General features: G+C 55.3%; 1 protein-coding gene across 9 annotated transcripts in view; it reads left to right on the top strand.

The window, feature by feature from the left end:
- NFATC1 (nuclear factor of activated T cells 1) overlaps positions 1-17,585 on the top strand; it is a 136,346-nt gene that overhangs the window by 6,911 nt on the left and 111,850 nt on the right. For all 9 annotated transcript variants that reach the window (XM_034943402.3, XM_057300454.1, XM_057300455.1 and 6 more), the window contains exon 2: positions 7,637-8,735. In XM_034943402.3, the coding sequence (XP_034799293.2) occupies positions 7,637-8,735 (1,099 nt within the window). The remainder of the gene's footprint in view (positions 1-7,636; positions 8,736-17,585) is intronic.

Raw genomic sequence — 17,585 nt, forward strand, 5'->3', positions numbered from 1 at the left:
ATTCAATGGTGTTAATTATTTATATCACATTGTTAAATGATTACATTGACTCTCCAGCTTTTGAGGGGTGATAGAAACTACTTCACGTTGTTTCTGGGATGAACCTGGATATAAATGAATAAATGAATAAGTCTGAGATCAATTGCAAAGCAAGGCAAACTGGGTTTTATAGATTAGACTAAGCACACAAAGTCAAGCTTTGTTGTAAAGGACGTGGTCAGCCCTGAGCCCAGGAGGCAGTCTGTCAGCCGGATCCCTTGAGAAGGGGCTGTACGTCCTGGCAGAGCTGAGGTCAGTGTATCGGGGTTGGGGGCTGCAGCCGCAGGGTGGCTGTGTGTGGCCGGGAGCCTGGCCCACGCCGCTGTGGCCCCCACCCCTTCCATCTCGCTGGACTTAGGTCCAGGCTGCGGGCACAGGTCCCGCGTCTTCACGGGGTGCTTTGAGGGAGGGGCTGTGTCTTGTTATTTATTTCGAAAGTGCTCAGCAGGTGCAAAGAATAGATATTCAGTAACCATTTGTTGGGACAATGAAAAGAGAATATTGTAAATAATTTCCCAGGCGGGATGGGAGTGGCGTTTGGGCTTCCAGGGTCTGGCTTCTGGCTGTGTCCACCCAGGAGCAGGCCCCGGGCTTCCCTCTGCAGAGACGGGGTCCCGCTGTCAGCTGGGAGGCGGGCGTGCCCTGCTTCCCGCCCCAGGGCTCCTGTTTTCTAAGTTATTTTGGCCAGCTTGGCTGCTGCCAGCACTGTCGCCGTGGCAACTCAGAGGAAATTGGCCAAGGCCTCTGTGTTTGGGCTGGAGCCTCTCTGGCAGTCGGGGCCACCCTCCGAACCTCTGTGTGCCTGGGTCTGCCGCTGGCCTGTGCCCACTGCTGGGGCATTTAATGGTTCACTTGTGGAAAAGCAACATCTTATGCAGAATTGAAGCTTTGGAAGACTTTTATTCTCAAGTCCATTTTCACCAAATAGGATTTCTCTTCCCCAAGAGGGCCCGGGGTGCCCGTGGCTGGTCAGGGGCTGCAGCAGGAAACCCGTGGCAGAGACGCCTGGTGAGCAGAGAGGTCCCAGGGGAGAGCTGAATTAGGAATGCTCTGTTGTTCAAGTTCAGTGTTTTAGGAAAGTGTGCCTGCTATTACCATGCACAGCTCATCCCCTGAGGTTCTAGAGGTGTTTCCGTGGAGGGTGGAGTTACCTGGCAGATTGGAATATTTCAGTTCTGTGTCTGTTTTTCAAAGGAAGATCTCAGCTAGCCATGAACAACTTGGATACTTTTTAATTCCTTGAAAACAGAATTCAAAAAGGATGCTTTAAAATGATGTGTGCGTCGGACCAGGGGGAATATTCCAGTACCTCTGAGGAACGATGTCCCAGGTTGGGCCCCGGGCTGGACGAAGGACCCTTATTAAGGCGTTGGCGTGCTTATTTATGGAACATTAAATACCGTTTGTTTGCGCTGTGACGAGGCCATCCTATTTGCCTTTGTAAATCTTTCTCGCTGGCAGATTGTTGGGGGAACGGCGTCTGGGAAGCTGTTGCTGTCTGTCATGCCGCGGGCCTGACCGCGTCCCGGTGCCACTGTGAGGCAGCGTTTCCCAGGCCTGCTAAGCACGTTGCTTCCAACAGCAAGGTCTTGGCGTGGATCGCCCTGCTTCGTTTTATTTCCAATACATTCACAGTTGTCATCTGGCCTCACCCACAGCAGACTCCGTGGCTGTCTGGAGAGGTGACAGCAGTGCCTGGGGGTCGACCTGCGGTTCAGCCCCAGCAAGTGCTGAAGGGAATGTTCCTTAAAATGAAAAATAATGTTGTCTGTGACGGCCGCCTCTCAGAGTTTGTGGAAGATGAGAGATCTGGCTGTGGCTGGAGTTGGTGATTCTTGTCAGCAGTGCTGGCCTGATGCGCAAGGCAGAGGCGTGGCTGTCCTGCCCTGCGCACAGCGAGTGAGGGAGTGGCTGTCTGGGAACTGCGTGTCGTGAGGGGCAGGTGCCCTGGGGCTCAGCAGGGCGGGGTCTGCAAGGTTAGAATGCTGCCCACCTGTAGGGAACCCTGACCAGAAGTATTTCATGTATTAATTTAATGTCAGGCACTGATACAGTTTTTTGTGGTTGTTCAGAAACGAGAAAGGTGTGTGGTTCTGAAGTGAATTATTTCTCAGAGTGAGAGAGATCGCTTTTAACAGCTCTGACATGTGGAACTTGCTGAGGCCAGTGGGACTGGGCTGGCCTGAGAGCCGGGTGCTCCCCGCGTGGCCGTCTGTCCTAGCACCCCCAAACCACCTGTGTGTCGTGGGGCACCTGATGGCTGAGCGAGCCGGAGAGGATCAGGGGACTCAAAAGTGAGGAGGTGGCGCTTTCAGCAGAGGGGCCGTGCCATGACCTTCCGTTAAGGGATTTTGAATGTGCTCTCCGCGATCATTGCTTAGAATCCAGCTGTCTCCCTGCTCACCTGCACTGTCATTTAGTGAATCCTCCTTGGCAAAGAGCCAGGCCCTCCGACACGGCAGCCAGGGAGTGGGGTCACCGAGCTCTGTGGTGGTATCTGACGTGACATGAATCAGCCCAAGCACCTCAGAATCGTCAAAGTTACTGGGAATATTTTCCCTTCATGTAAATATGATCCCTTTGAATAGTTAAATAACTCAGATTTGAATACGGTTTAGGTGGGTCATGAAACCAAATTCATTGGGAGCTGGGAGGGAGGGGCTCACAGCCAGGACAGTGGCCCCCGGCGTGTGGGGCTTGGCCTCTGGGGGCAGCTTGACCCCACACCTTGCTCTTCTTCTAGGAGGAACAAGGGAACTTTATCCACTACCCGCCCTCCAAGGACCTGGGCGAGGGATCCTAATGAAATTCAAGCATTTGAGCTTTTGTTTTGTGATTTGTTTGATCAGGGAAAACGCATGCTTAGGTGACCCCTTTTTGTTTTTTAATAAAAGCTTTATGGTGTTTCTTTGCCTCATCGAATCAGGTTTTATTGCAATACTTCAGTTTAAATAAAGGCCCTCAGGTGCCCCAGGCGTCCGTGGGCCTCTGCATGCACTTCCTGCTCTCGCTGTGGGCGGAGTCTCCTCCTCTTCCTCACTTCCCCTCACGCCTGGGCCCCCGTCACAGAAACGTCAAGGGCTACGGCCCCAGAGGACTTGCACACAGAGACCTGTGAGGTCCGCCTCCCCTTTCCTGCCCCGTTTCATCTAGAACCTTCTGGTGATCTGGCTCTAGTACCCCGTGTGGCCCAGCTCTGGGCTCCGTCACTGGCTAAGCAGCCAGTTCAGGGCTGAGTCCTGTGGGAGGATGGTGGGGAGGCCCCAAGACTTGCTCTGTTAATTGCTAGGGTTTTAAAGAATTCTTCAGAATTACCTTTCTACCAGCAAATGGTAGTTCAACTGTGGGATCAGCTGTCTTGGAAATAAATACTCTTTTGATTGGGAAACAGGAAGTGTAGGAATCTGTACATGAATCAATTGCAGTTAAGCCCCCTTTGAGGTCTGGACAGTGAGGGGAAGTGTGTGGAGCAGGTGGGGCCTGAAGAGCCGGTTGAAGGCCACGGATGCCTCCGAGAGGAAGTCGGGGTGTGGGAGGGAGGCTGGGCCCCCGTGATCGGATCCACGCCGCCGTCGTGTTCCCTCAGTTCCGCTCCTGTGCTTTCGGGTCTCCTGGAGTTGATGACTGGTGTGAGATGGAAGCTGGTTCCTAACATAATGTTGTTTCTGCTCCAACAGGCGAGAGGGCTTCTAGACAAATAAGCGGGCCCAGCAGTAAGTGTGGATGTGAGTTCCTGGGCCGGTGTATGTAATGTGGCATTTTTGGCTAAGGAATATCTTTCGGACAACTTTTGGTGAGAATGCAGAGTAGTGAACAGGTGGCTCGGCGTGGCACCTCAACGGGAACCCCCCAGGAGCCGCAGGCCTGCGCTCGGCAAAACCCCCTCGTGGGTCCCCCACCGCGCCTTCATTCTGTCCACCGTTGGACTGTGTCCCTGTGCTTCCCCCGAGACCCCCAGCCGCAGAGCCAGCCACGGCTCCGCGGGTCTTCCGCAGCGCTCCACGCGGGGCAGACGTCAGGGCTGGCCTGGCACGGTCACCCAGGCGTGTGGGGCGTGGGGCACAGGGCGACCTGCCTGTGTGGCCTGTTGTCCAGCGGGTCTGATGCAGCCGGCTCAGGGGCTTTGCACAGGCCACGGAGGGGCCACCGTGACGCCCAGGCGGAGCTCTCAGAGGGCTACAGCTTGCCTGGCCCAGAGCCCCCCAGGTATCACCAGCAGATCCGAGGACTTCAGATTCTCCTTGGAAACCTCACCTTCTCCAGGAAGCTGCTTTCCAGGCTCATTTTTAGAAAGTTGGTCACAGAAGTTTTAGCGTTGGGGCCTGGTGTTTGCCTGAAGCGTCCAGTGAGCATGGAGCCTGGGGGCGGGGGGCACAGTGGATGCCAGTGAACATGGGTGGTCAGTCCCAGAGCTGGCGTCTTGCAGCTGGGGCAGATCCTGGGGATGGTGTGTGTGTCCTGACCAGAGGCCAGGCTGGAGGCTGGAATTGGCGTCAGGATGCCCAGCTCCAGCTCCACCCCAGTCCCTGCCTGTGGCTCTGGGGAAAGAAAGACCTCCTTATTGATTTATTGATTTATTGATTTGACAGGGTCTTGCTGTGTCGCCCAGGCTGGAGTGCAGGCTGGAGTGATCTCAGCTCACTGCAACCTCTGCCTCCTGGGCTCCAGCAATCCTGCTGCCTCAGCCTCCCAAGTAGCTGGGACTACAGGCGTGCGCCACCATGCCTGGCTACTTGTATTTTTTGTAGAGATAGGGTTTCATCATGTTGCCCAGATTGGTCTTGAACTTCTGACCTCAGATGATCCGCCCACCTCGGCCTCCCAAAGTGCTGGGATTATAGGCGTGAGCCACCGCGCCTGGCCACCTCCTTGATTTATTGACATTCCTGTTCTCTCTCCGGTGCAGGAGACTGCGTGGCTCCCGTCCTCTTGAGGGCATTTCTTTACGATGGGGAAGGCGGGACTGGGGCCTGGCTAGCACCATCCCCAAGGCGCTCAGCCTCAGCGAAGGGGCCCTTCCCATACGAAGACATCCTGAGCAGGTCTCACCTCCCACCCCTGAGAGCTTCTGGTCGCACCTGTGAGGTGTGGCTCCATCGCAGCTCTGTTTCTTTCTCTTTGTTATGGCTCTGCCCCCCGAGTGTCTGGAATTTCCAGAAAGCAGCTGTGACTCCTGGGATTGAGGCCACGGTGTGTCCTCTTACCAGGCTGCCGTGCCGTGTTTCCCACCTACCTGGGGTGCTAGAGCCATTTCTGTTAGTAAATACAGTGGGTTTGTATTGGTATTTTGAGACCCTAGATTTTCTTGGCATTTATCCGTGTTGGTTTCTGAACCACGACTTAGTGGAAAGACAGCACTGTCCTTGAATAAAGTATCTTCCAGCCAGTGCAGTTGCACCAGGAGAGGAATATAGAATTTCCATGTGCTTGTTTGTATTATTTAGAGGCCTGGGAATACCCACCTCTAGGCATGTAATCATGAGGTTCCAAGATGTCATAAAAAGTCTTTTCAAATCAGAAATCCAGAGGCACGTCTTTCCTGTTAAAATTACTGATTTCCCTAATAATGATTTTAAAAAATATTTTATTGAGTGTAATTAATACATAATGATTCTTAGGACTAGCTGTGTACCAGAATCTTCTGTTTTGTTCTAAAAGATGGATTCGTAGGATATGAGCCAGTATCATAATCTCCATGAGGGGGATTTCAGAGTCTGTGTTTTCATCCAGTCCTTGAGGAGTTTTCTTTGTAGCTGGTGATTAGGGCACCTTGACAGTGATAAGCCTGTTAAAATCTGTTTACATATGTAGGTCCTTAGATCTAAAACACATCCACCATCCATCATCATCCATCCATCATCAAACCATTGTTCCTCCATTCCCTATGCATCCATCCATCATCATCCGTCCATTATTCCTCCATTCCCTATCCATTCATCATCCATCCATCCATCATCCATCCATCATCAAATCATTATTCCTCCATTCCCTATGCATCCATCCATCATCATCCGTCCATTATTCCTCCATTCCCTATCCATCCATCCATCATCCATCCATCCATCATCCATCCATCATCAAACCATTATTCCTCCATTCCCTATCCATCCATCATCCATCCATCATCATCCATCCATCCATCAAACCATTATTCCTCCATTCCCTATCCATCCATCTGTCATCCATCTATCCATCATCATCCATCCATCATCAAACCATTGTTCCTCCATTCCCTATCCATCCATTCATCCATCATCCATCATCCATCCATTATTCCTCCATTCCCTATCCATCCATCATCCATCCATCATTATCTATCCATCATCCATCCATTATTCCTCCATTCCCTATCCATTCATTCATCCATCCATCCATCATCATTCATCCATCCATCCATCATCCATCCATTATTCCTCCATTCCTCGTCCATCCATCCATCCATCACCATCCATTTATCTATCCATCCATTCATCCACCACTTACCTATCATGCCTCCATCCCCAATCCATCATTCATCCATCCATCCGTTTAGCTGTCCATCCATCCATCATCCATGCATTCATCCACCCACCCATAATCCATCTCTTTATCCCTCATTCCTCCCTTGTTTGTCCATCACCATCCATCTACCTACCCTCCATCTACCCATCATCCCTTCACCCCCATCCATCATGATCCATCCATCAGTTTCTTTACCTGTCTATCCATCATCCATTGTCCACCCACCCACCAACCATCCATCCATTAAACAAATTGAACACATTTTATGTGCCAGGCAGTCTTTGGCTCTGAAAACAGCGGTGAGCAGAATAGACTAAGGCATCCAGATGTTCTGTCTTCATGGAACTTAGGTTTCTGTTTGTCAAAGAGATGACAGTGTGGGATGAATGAGTAAAAACAGGCTGTTAGATTGTGATAAATATTTAGGAGAAAAAATAAACTAGAGAAGGATGGCCCACGTGTTGAGTTTGGGGTTTAAATGAAGATGGGGTGGTTGGGGAAGGTGGTTTTTGAATGAAGAGCGGAACCCGTGAGGACCCAGCCGCCTCTCTCTGGGAAGGATGTTTGGATGAAGATGGGGTGGTTGGGGAAGGTGGTTTTTGAATGACGAGCGGAACCGTGAGGACCCCGCCGCCTATCTCTGGGAAGGACGTTCGGATGAAGATGGGGTGGTTGGGGAAGGTGGTTTTTGAATGACGAGCGGAACCGTGAGGACCCCGCCGCCTATCTCTGGGAAGGACGTTTGGATGAAGATGGGGTGGTTGGGGAAGGTGGTTTTTGAATGACGAGCGGAACCCGTGAGGACCCGGCCACCTCTCCCTGGGAAGGACGTTCGGGGGCTTGTGCTGCTGTTGGGGGAGGAGGGGAGGTGGGCAGTGAGGGGCTCACGGGAGCCTTGTTGGCCAGGTGGGACTGGGGCTGTCACTCCAAGTCGCCCGGAGCTGTCCGGCAGCGTGGTCTCAGGGACGTTTGCTGAGGCCCGCTCCTTGGGGTCCGTTGGTCGAGGCCGGGGGTTGCTGGCCGGCCCTGAGTTCATGGGTTTCTGCTTTGTGATGCCCAGCCCCTCATGCCCCCATCTGCTTCTTTCTCTCTCTAGAACACTATGGCTATGCATCCTCCAACGTCAGCCCCGCCCTGCCGCTCCCCACAGCGCACTCCACCCTGCCGGCCCCGTGCCACAACCTTCAGACCTCCACACCGGGCATCATCCCACCGGCGGATCACCCCTCGGGGTACGGAGCAGCTTTGGACGGTGGGGCCGCGGGCTACTTCCTCTCCTCTGGCCACACCAGGCCTGATGGGGCCCCTGCCCTGGAGAGTCCTCGCATCGAGATAACCTCGTGCTTGGGCCTGTACCACAACAATAACCAGTTTTTCCACGATGTGGAGGTGGAAGATGTCCTCCCTAGCTCCAAACGGTCCCCCTCCACGGCCACGCTGAGTCTGCCCAGCCTGGAGGCCTACAGAGACCCCTCGTGCCTGAGCCCGGCCAGCAGCCTGTCCTCCCGCAGCTGCAACTCGGAGGCCTCCTCCTACGAGTCCAACTACTCGTACCCGTACGCGTCCCCCCAGACGTCGCCATGGCAGTCTCCCTGCGTGTCTCCCAAGACCACGGACCCCGAGGAGGGCTTTCCCCGCGGGCTGGGGGCCTGCACACTGCTGGGTTCCCCGCGGCACTCCCCCTCCACCTCGCCCCGCGCCAGCGTCACTGAGGAGAGCTGGCTGGGTGCCCGCTCCTCCAGGCCCGCGTCCCCGTGCAACAAGAGGAAGTACAGCCTCAACGGCCGGCAGCCGCCCTACTCACCCCACCACTCGCCCACGCCGTCCCCGCACGGCTCCCCGCGGGTCAGCGTGACCGACGACTCGTGGTTGGGCAACACCACCCAGTACACCAGCTCGGCCATCGTGGCCGCCATCAACGCGCTGACCACTGACAGCAGCCTGGACCTGGGCGATGGCGTCCCTGTCAAGTCCCGCAAGACCACCCTGGAGCAGCCGCCCTCAGTGGCGCTCAAGGTGGAGCCCGTCGGGGAGGACCTGGGCAGCCCCCCGCCCCCGGCCGACTTCGCGCCCGAAGACTTCTCCTCTTTCCAGCACATCAGGAAGGGCGGCTTCTGCGACCAGTACCTGGCGGTGCCGCAGCACCCCTACCAGTGGGCGAAGCCCAAGCCCCTGTCCCCTACGTCCTACATGAGGTGAGCCGGCCTCGCGGGGCGGGACGGGGAGGCGAGGGGGGACGGGGAGGCGCGGGGCGGGACGGGGCGGCGCGGGGCGGGGCGGAACGCGGGGAGCGGGGCGCGGGACGGGGGGCGGCGCGGGGCGGCCGTGTCTGGGGACGAGAGTCAGGACCTGGGTGGGCAGGTGGGCTCCTCGTGGAGCTGGGAGGCAGAGTCTGTCCCCATGTCTGCCTCCTCATGCAGACTTTTCCTTGTGCGCCTCGCCTCTGCCTCCGTCTGCGCGTTTCCCATCTGAAGTCTCCAGATCCTCTCGGGGCCTGCTGATGGCCTCGTGTTCGCTCAGTCTCTGCAAACACCCATTTCAAAGAGGGTGGCCCTGCTGGCGGTCAGGGCTTCCACGTGGGAATTCCGGGAGACGCCATCCGCCCCTAAGGAGGGCTCACACACGCGCAGTTTCTTCCTCGGGGAATTGCACGTGCCTGGCCCCCCGCGGTGGTTGCCTGCTGCTCCCGCTTCCTCCCCTGCAGTAATTGCCTTCCCTGCCTCGGGTGCAGATGGGACCGCAGCTCAACAGTGCCCCAGAGCACCCAGTCCGCCACGCTTTGGAACAGCACGGCCTCCTGCTCCCCGGAGACGCCGGCTGTGGCATCAGGCTGGGGGAGCTCACGCGCCTTCCTTCTTTGGGTCCCAGGTTGTTGGTTTTTCTTTTTAACCGTGTGAGGGGCTGCTGGAATTCCGCTGGGTCCACTTAACCAGCCTGGCGTTTTTATCTCTAACGAAACAGCTTTCCCAGCAGGTGGGCTGCGAGTGGCCCCTGAGAGTGCTTTCTGCTCTGGGATTTTTATCTGAGGCATGAAAACGTCCGTGCAGGAGGTCGAGGGCAGTGCCCCATGGCCCGTGACGTCAGGGCTGCCGCTGTGTCCTCAGGAAGAGGCGTTTGCCACGCGCAGCCCGGGGTATTCCAGGCTGGGTGTTTTCCTGTTTTTGTTTTTTTGTTTTGTTTTTTTTTTCGTCCCTCCCCACCCCCCACTCCTTTTTTATTAGCGAGCACTCGGGGCGAGACCCGGCAGAGGGCAGAGCGGAGGGCAGGTGCAGCCCCCATGCCTGCAGGGTGAGGAAGGCAGGCAGTGAGGGTGCTCTGGGAGGACCCGTCTCTGCTCTGCAGCCTCAGGCCCTGCAGCCTCAGGCCCTGCTTCAGCCGTGGCTGGAGCATGCATGGACAGAATTAGAGCTACAAGCAGTAACAAGCCTCCAGGCTGGGAACGAACCCACCCAAACCTCTCTGAAGGCTTGTGGCAAAGAAACAGTGTTAGAGCTGACAGTTCTTTGAGCAGCCCCATGGCTGATTCTGCCTTTCTACTGGCGTGATACTTAGAATCGTCGTCAGCTGAGGTTTCGAGAGAAAGCAAGGATTACCCCTGATTTTTCTTGACTTGCAGTGGGCGCATTTACCTTTCTATCCCAACTTCTGTTTTTAATACATTAAGGTTTAAAAGGCTGGCGTATTCTAGGTGATCACAACGAGCCTGTGTCAGGACCCAGATTGTATTTACAATAAAAATCCCATTCAGTTGGAGGCATTGGGAAAATTTAAGAACTGTTTTGGCTTGCTGTACTATCACTGTTATTGTTTAAGTAAAAGTACAAGCGTAGTGGCACTGACTCTCCAGCCCACAGTCATGTACAACGCGCTTCATGGTCTCCAGGCTTACAGACTGTGACAAAGTCGTCCATCACCGCGGAACTTCACTGAACTGGCGAGATAAGGGAAGAGTGATGTCATCAAGGTCCCAAGACTGGGACTTGGCATGAGGAGTGTCATAATGCAGTTGCGAACCTTTGGGTGAACCCCACGTATTTGTTTCCTGGGGCTGCCCTGACAAGGTCCCGCAGACGGGTGGCCTTCATAGCAGGAAGGTTTTCTCGCGGGGTCCTGAGACTGGAAGCCGAGATCAGGGGCTGTTCTTTTGGAGGCTGTGAGGGAGCATCTGCCCGGCCTGTCTCCCTGGCTTGGAGGCGCCATCTTCTCCCCATGACTCCTCATCTCTCCGTCCACCGTGCATGTCTGTGTCCAGATGTCCCCTTTCGTGAGGACACTGGTCCTGCTGGGTTGGGGCCACCCTGGTGGCCTCATTTGAACTTGATTGCTCTGTAAAGACCCTCTCTCCAGACACAGTCCCACGCTGGGTAGGACTCCATTATGTGAGTTTGCGGGGAGCACCGTTCGGCCGCCTCAGCCCCGGTCTTACTGTCGCAGTAAAAATGGCAGGCAGCCTTTGAAAGCGCAAGCTCGTCCTGGTTCCTTCTTCGTCTCCTGGGCGGCGAGGTGTCCGCAGGGATGTCGTGTTCTGGCGGGCACGGCCCCTCCTGTCCACCTTGGACCTGTGTTTGGTGTGGAGGTTGGAAAGCATGGGTGGCTGTTTTTTTTTTCCTCTGCTTGGGAGTTTCAGCAAGAATTCCGTGCCCACGTGACCCTGTTAGCTTTATCTCCTGGCTGCAGAGCACCCAGTTAGGTGTGATGCCCGTAACATTTCTGAGTGTTCACACAAACAAAGCTCGGTAAATATGTCCCAAACTCACTCCTGGGGTTTGCAGTTAACCTTTTCCCACTGTTCTGGTTCCACATCAAAATATGTTTCCTGGTTCCTTGTGCCCTGTTTCCAAGTGACCTCGTCAGCGGGTGCCCTGGGGCAGCTGGAAGCCACGGCAGAGATGAAATGTTAGTTTTTTACCAGCGAGGTGGAGAGGCCAGACTTCCTTCCCCAGGAATGCCTCTCCGTCGGTCACATGCAGCAGCTCCGGCAGGCGTGGAAAATATCACCAGGATCTCAGGCTGCACAACTAGAAAGCTGTATTTTTAATGATCTCCAAAGTTTGGGATGGAGAATGCACGACATGCCCATCTTCTCCCCACCGTGGTACAGAACTGCTGCTCCATTAATCCTGTCCCTATGCCAGAAGGAGCTTTCTGGTGGAAAGTGTGCTGTGTGCATCCTTCCCAGGGACCGTCTAGGATTGTTGTCCTGTGAGGCCTTTCGTTGCTTGTTCAGCCCCTGCGGCCCCCAGTGCTATGCAGAGCCTCTGAGAGGCCCACAATGGCCAAAGAATGGTACTGAATTCTTGCTGCAATTGAAGCCATGATAATGTTTGTGAAGTTAGTAAGAGTGGGTGGTAGAACCTTGATAGTTTTAGAGTTTGGAGCCATTTTAGAGCTCAGCGGAATGATGTGTCTATTGTCAAAGCTTGGGGGGACTGGCACAGGAATCACAGGCCACCTGCCATACCCCCTAAAAATTAGAATCTTAAGCTGTGAATTCTGGCATCAGAAAGGAGTGGTTTTCTTCCCGACTTGCTTCTTTCCAGGGGTAATGACGGTGATCATAGCAAGTGGCCTCCCAGGGCACCTTTCCGTGTGCTGTTGAGGGTGCAACAGGAGGCGTTGCCGGGCTGCGTCTGGAGGAGGCCAGGGCGAGAGTGCACGTTGAAGGCTGTGCGGGTTATTTATAAATAGTGGTTCTCAAATGGTAGCTTTTAAAGATTTCATATGGACCGACAGGAACTAAAGTCTACGTGATTGCTTCCTCATTCCTTCATCGTTCGGCCTCCTCCACCTGGGAACCTGCCACAGGCCATGTGCATCCATGTCCAGGTCTGTCTGTGCCGACATCTGCTCTTTGGGCATCAGCCTCTGGAAAGTGTCCCTATCAGCATCTCCACGTGTCTCACTCTCCGCACCCAGACAGTCTCTGGAGTTGCCTTTGTAGAGGCAAGGTTGTAGGGGAATTGGAAAGGCAGAGGTATTTTGACTGAATTTATTGGTAACTTTAACAGCACAATTCTTGAATTCAATTTCTTTTTATTTTATTTATTTATTTTTTTTGAGATGGAGTCTCGCTCTGTCACCCAGACTGGAGTGCAGTGGCACAATCTCGGCTCACTGCAAGCTTTGCCTCCTGGGTTCACGCCATTCTCCTAACTCAGCCTCCCGAGTAGCTGGGCCTATAGGCACCCACCACCGCGCCTGGCTATTTTTTTGTATTTTTAGTAGAGATGGGGTTTCACCTTGTTAGCCAGGATGGTCTCGATCTCCTGACCTCGTAATCCACCCGCCTCGGCCTCCCAAAGTGCTGGGATTACAGGCATGAGCCACCGCGCCCAGCCCTTGAATTCAATTTCTACACATGAAACATTGCCTCTTAGAACTGAATGTTTAAAAAGAATTTCTAAGGAGTGAGGTAAAGAAAAAGAATTTCTAAGGGGCGAGATAGGCTAATGAACAATGTTTACTTAGAGTCTGCTTGGTTTCAATGTTCAGAAATAGCTGCTAGGTTGGTGCAATAACGTATATTCAAATCTCTTGGCCAGGCGCAGTGGCTCACGCCTGTAATCCCAGCACTTTGGGAGGCCGGGGCAGGTGGATCAACTGAGGTCAGGAGTTCAAGACCAGCCTGGCCCAATTGGCGAAACCCCATCTCTACTAAAAGTACACAAATTAGCTGGGCGTGGTGGTGGGCGCCTGTAATCCCAGCTACTCAGAAGGCTGAGGCAGGCGAATCATTTGAACCCAGGAGGTGGAGGTTGCAGTGAGCTGAGGTCGTGCCACTGCACTCCAGCCTGGGCGAGAGGAGCGAGACTCCGTCTCCAAACAAAAAAAACCCTGTTTATTTCAGACATTAAGTTTTGGGCTGCAATATTGAAGATTTTAGCATATCGGTCACTTTTCTGCTATGCATAGTATTAGTTTCGAAAGGTCTGAGAAAACGTTCACTCTCTTGTGTTTCATAAGTTATCTGAAAGTTTCACAGTTTATCACAATTTGGAATAAGATCAGCTAACCCCCAGCACAGTAACAGGTGGACTCTCTTCTCTTTCGCAGACACGAGTCCTCTGCCAGGCTCAGTAGCGATTCCTCCTGCGTTTGAATGAATGCCCTTTGCTCTTGTGGCTCTGGTACCGGAGGGGTTCGGGCCCTGGCAGTGTTGGGGGAACAGTGCAGGCTTTTGAGGGCTCCCAGGTCCTGTAGTGGGGCCATCTCTGGGCTCTGGAGCCAGACTGTCCAGACCTCCGTGTCCGCGGGCACTGGTGGGCCCTTTGGGGTGATGGTGAACATAGTCTCTAAGGCGTTGTACCGAACCCCAGCATAGCAGGATGTGTAAGGTGGTAGCCGTGGGGTCTTCCCCGAGCTTTCCGCTGCCATCACCTCCTGGGAAGACAGATAGCAAAGAAGCCGAGGGTGTCAAGTTGCCCCATGGTTTGTAAAACACTGGCATGGGCTGGAACGGCTCAGGACTGACTGCCAGTGCGTCTCCCTGTAAGCCCCTCCCTTTCTGGGGAGGGAAGCCCCCCACAGCCCACAGCCCACAGCCAGCCTCGAAGCCACGTCGCCCTGGCTCTGGTTCCCGCTAACCCTTGCTGGGGAATCCCCCCCACAACCTGTCCTGCTGTTTCCTGCTGTTTCTGGAGCTAGACAAGCCTCAGCTGGCCTCCTGGCTCCCGGCATGCGTGTCAGGCCCTGGGGAGTCTCCAGTCCCTCCTGTGGGTACTGGGCTGGGCTGGCTCTGAAGGGTCTTGAAGAACGTGGCCGTGTGCCTCCCTGGCATTCGCGGTGGTGGCTCTGGAGCTTGCGTTTGGCTGAGCAGGCCAGCAGGTGACTCGCGCAAGCCAGACGGTCCCCAGGAAGCCCTCAGCTGTGGTGGGAGATGGGAGATGGGCTGTGGCAGGAGATGGGAGATGGGCTGTGGCGGGAGATGGGCTGTGGTGGGAGATGGGAGATGGGCTGTGGCGGGAGATGGGCTGTGGTGGGAGATGGGAGATGGGCTGTGGCGGGAGATGGGCTGTGGCTGGGCCTGTCCTCTGTGGTGCTGTGGATGCGTCCTATTCAGGAGCTGCCTACCCAGTTTCATTGCGATGTTGGAATCTGTCCTTGGTCCCTGCCACCATGGGGTGGGTGGAGCCCCTGGCACCCTGCCTTCTTCCCTTCCTGTGGGTCTGCAGGGCTCGGGGTGTTGATGGAGACTGTGGGGGTCGGGGGAGCCAGCAGTTTCGTTGTGTGATGGCGGGAAGAATCCGCGTGCTGCCCCACCATGCCTTGCGACGCTCTGTGGTGGGGAGCTGTCGGGTCACAGTCAGGCGCTTAACGGCCACCCGACTGTGGACGCGGCTGAGGCCACTTGCCCAGGGAGACCCAGTCACAACCAACAGAACTGGACTCTGCCATGATGAGCAGACCCCACAACCTACACTCCAGACTCCACCCGTGCTGGGACCCCGACTCCCAGGAGACCTGGCGAGCTCAGCCCTCTTGTCACGAGGCCTGTACGGGGTGGGGGCAGGTGTCACGGGGACCCTCGGCCCGGACTGGCCTTCTGCTCTCGTCACCAAGATGTGGAGCCTTCTGGGGTCAGAGCCCAGTCGAGGGGCTTTACGCAGCCTGTGGTGTCCTTGGAGCCACAGCTCCCTGGAGAAGGCACTGCGTCTGCCAGCCTCTGCTGGTGAGGGGCTCAGAGTTGAGAAGATCATGCCTCCTGACGGCATGAGCACCCTGCTCTTGGCTCATTTGCTCCTTCTTGAGCTGCTTCGGTAGCATTTGGCAGCCCACGGTTTTCTGCCTGCATTGTTTAGTTTGTTTCTGCTGTTACGGAGTTCACAGCTGACACTTGGAGGGCGGGGTTTGCAACACCAGTTTCTGATGGGAAGGACTGGTGTGAGGGTGCGAGGAGGCTGCGGAGGCCGAGGGCCTGTGCGTTCTCCAGGCGTGTGTGGAAGGGCTGGGGCATCTTCTCCCTGGTCCTTCTCAGTGTTACTCTGTCCATGTCTGTTGTTAGCCATGAGGAGGAGAAGGCGCTCTGTTCCTGGAAAGGAGAAAACAACGTGGCTTTTTGCTCAGATTTTTTTTTTTTTGAGCCAGGGTCTTGCTCTGTTGTCCAGGCTGGAGTGCAGGGTGTCATCACAGCTCACTGCAGCCTCGACCTCCTGGGCTCAGGTGACCCTCCCACCTCAGCCTGCCGAGTAGCTGGGACCACAGACGTGCGGCACCACACCTGGCTAATTGTTTAAGTTTTGTGGAGACAGAGTCTTGCCGTGTTGTCCAGGGCTGGTCTGGAACTCCTGGCCTGAAGCGATCCTCCCGACCCGTCCTCTCAAAGTGCTGGCATTGCAGGTGTGAGCCAGAGTTTTACAGTCAGATCATGGAGATCTGAAATGTTGCCCCATCTCACCGAAGACCGAGTGCCCGGGAGCCCCCCTAGGAGGGTCAGAACCTGCCCGGGAGCCCCCCTAGGAGGGCCGGCACCTGCCCGGGAACCCCCCTAGGAGGGCCAGCACCTGCCTGCCCGGGAGCCCCCCTAGGAGGGCCGGCACCTGCCTGCCCGGGAGCCACCGTAGGAGGGTCAGAACCTGCCTGGTTAGCTCAGATGCCCCCGTGGAGACAGCGTGGGGGCGGCAGGGAGCTGGAAACCTTCCCAGGTTCCCAATTTTGAGATTTCCTAAGCTGCCTGTGGTCCAGCTGGGAGGAAGTGTCTGGTCCTGATGTGCGTCGGTGACCACAGACAAAACAGGATTTGCTCCTGCGCCAACGTTGGCTTTTGAGCAGCAGGATAGGTGGGCCTGGTGGTGGGTGCTTCGGCAGCCGGGCAGCCGCAGGGACTTCCTGCCTCGGGATTAAACCTGAGTCGGGAGTTGGAGGACAACAGTTATTCACATTCAGAACCAGATCTTAAGTGCAAATTAATGTTTTTTGGATTCTTGAGCAAAATGTTTTCTACATTATGATAGGATTTTCTTTTTTATAAGTGCTTCTAGAACATCTCTGGAAGCTGGGTTAGACGCACAGGACTTAGTCGGCTTTTGGGAGAGACAGTAGTTGTAAAGGCCACACCGGACGCCGTGTGCACCTCCCAAGGTTTCCCATGTGAGACCATGTGGCCTGCATGCTGCGTTCCATCAGCACTGGGCTGTGCGACAGATGTGTTTCCAGGCGAGGTTGCTGCAGAGGGGAAGAGGGGGATGTGTTTCCAGGCGACGTCGCTGCAGAGAGGAAGAGGGGGACACGTTTCCAGGCGACGTCGCTGCAGAGAGGAAGAGGGGGACGCGTTTCCAGGCGAGGTCACTGCAGAAGGGAAGAGGGGGACGCCTTTCCAGGTGACTTCGCTGCAGAGAGGAAGAGGGGGACGCATTTCCAGGTGACGTGGCTGCAGAGGGGAAGAGGCAGACGCATTTCCAGGCGAGGTCACTGCAAAGAGGAAGAGGGGGATGCGTTTCCAGGTGACATCGCTACAGACAGGAAGAGGGGGATGCATTTCCGGGAGACGTCGCTGCAGAGGGGAAGAGGTGGATACGTTTCCAGGGAAGGTCGCTGCAGAGAGGAAGAGGGGGTCGCATTTCCAGGCAGCATGGCTGCAGAGAGGAAGAGGAGGACGCGTTTCCAGGCGACGTTGCTGCAGAGAGGAAGAGGAGGACGCGTTTCCAGGCGATGTCGTTGCAGAGGGCAAGAGGGGAACGCGTTTCCAGGTGACGTCGCTGCAGAGGGGAAGAGGCGGATGCGTTTCCAGGTGACATTGCTGCAGAGAGGAAGAGGAAGACGCTTTTCCAGGCGACGTTGCTGCAGAGAGGAAGAGGGTGAGACGCATTTCCAGGAGACGTCGCTGAAGAGGGGAAGAGGGAGGCCACTCCAGCAGGGCCACCTAGACGTTTGCTTTGCCCCGCGTGGAGTCATATACCAGGAACCCCCGAACCCACCTGCAGCTTGATTCTGCTCCTCAGGGCCAGAGGTTCTAGTTTATGTGAGGAGTGTTTTCTCACTGGAAACATGGAGCCCACACACACTTCTACGATGGAAGCCGTGATGTGTGTCAGGAACGTGTTCTGATG

Source organism: Pan paniscus, chromosome 17 (assembly GCF_029289425.2).
Source record: "Pan paniscus chromosome 17, NHGRI_mPanPan1-v2.0_pri, whole genome shotgun sequence".
NCBI classification, from domain to species: domain Eukaryota; kingdom Metazoa; phylum Chordata; class Mammalia; order Primates; family Hominidae; genus Pan; species Pan paniscus.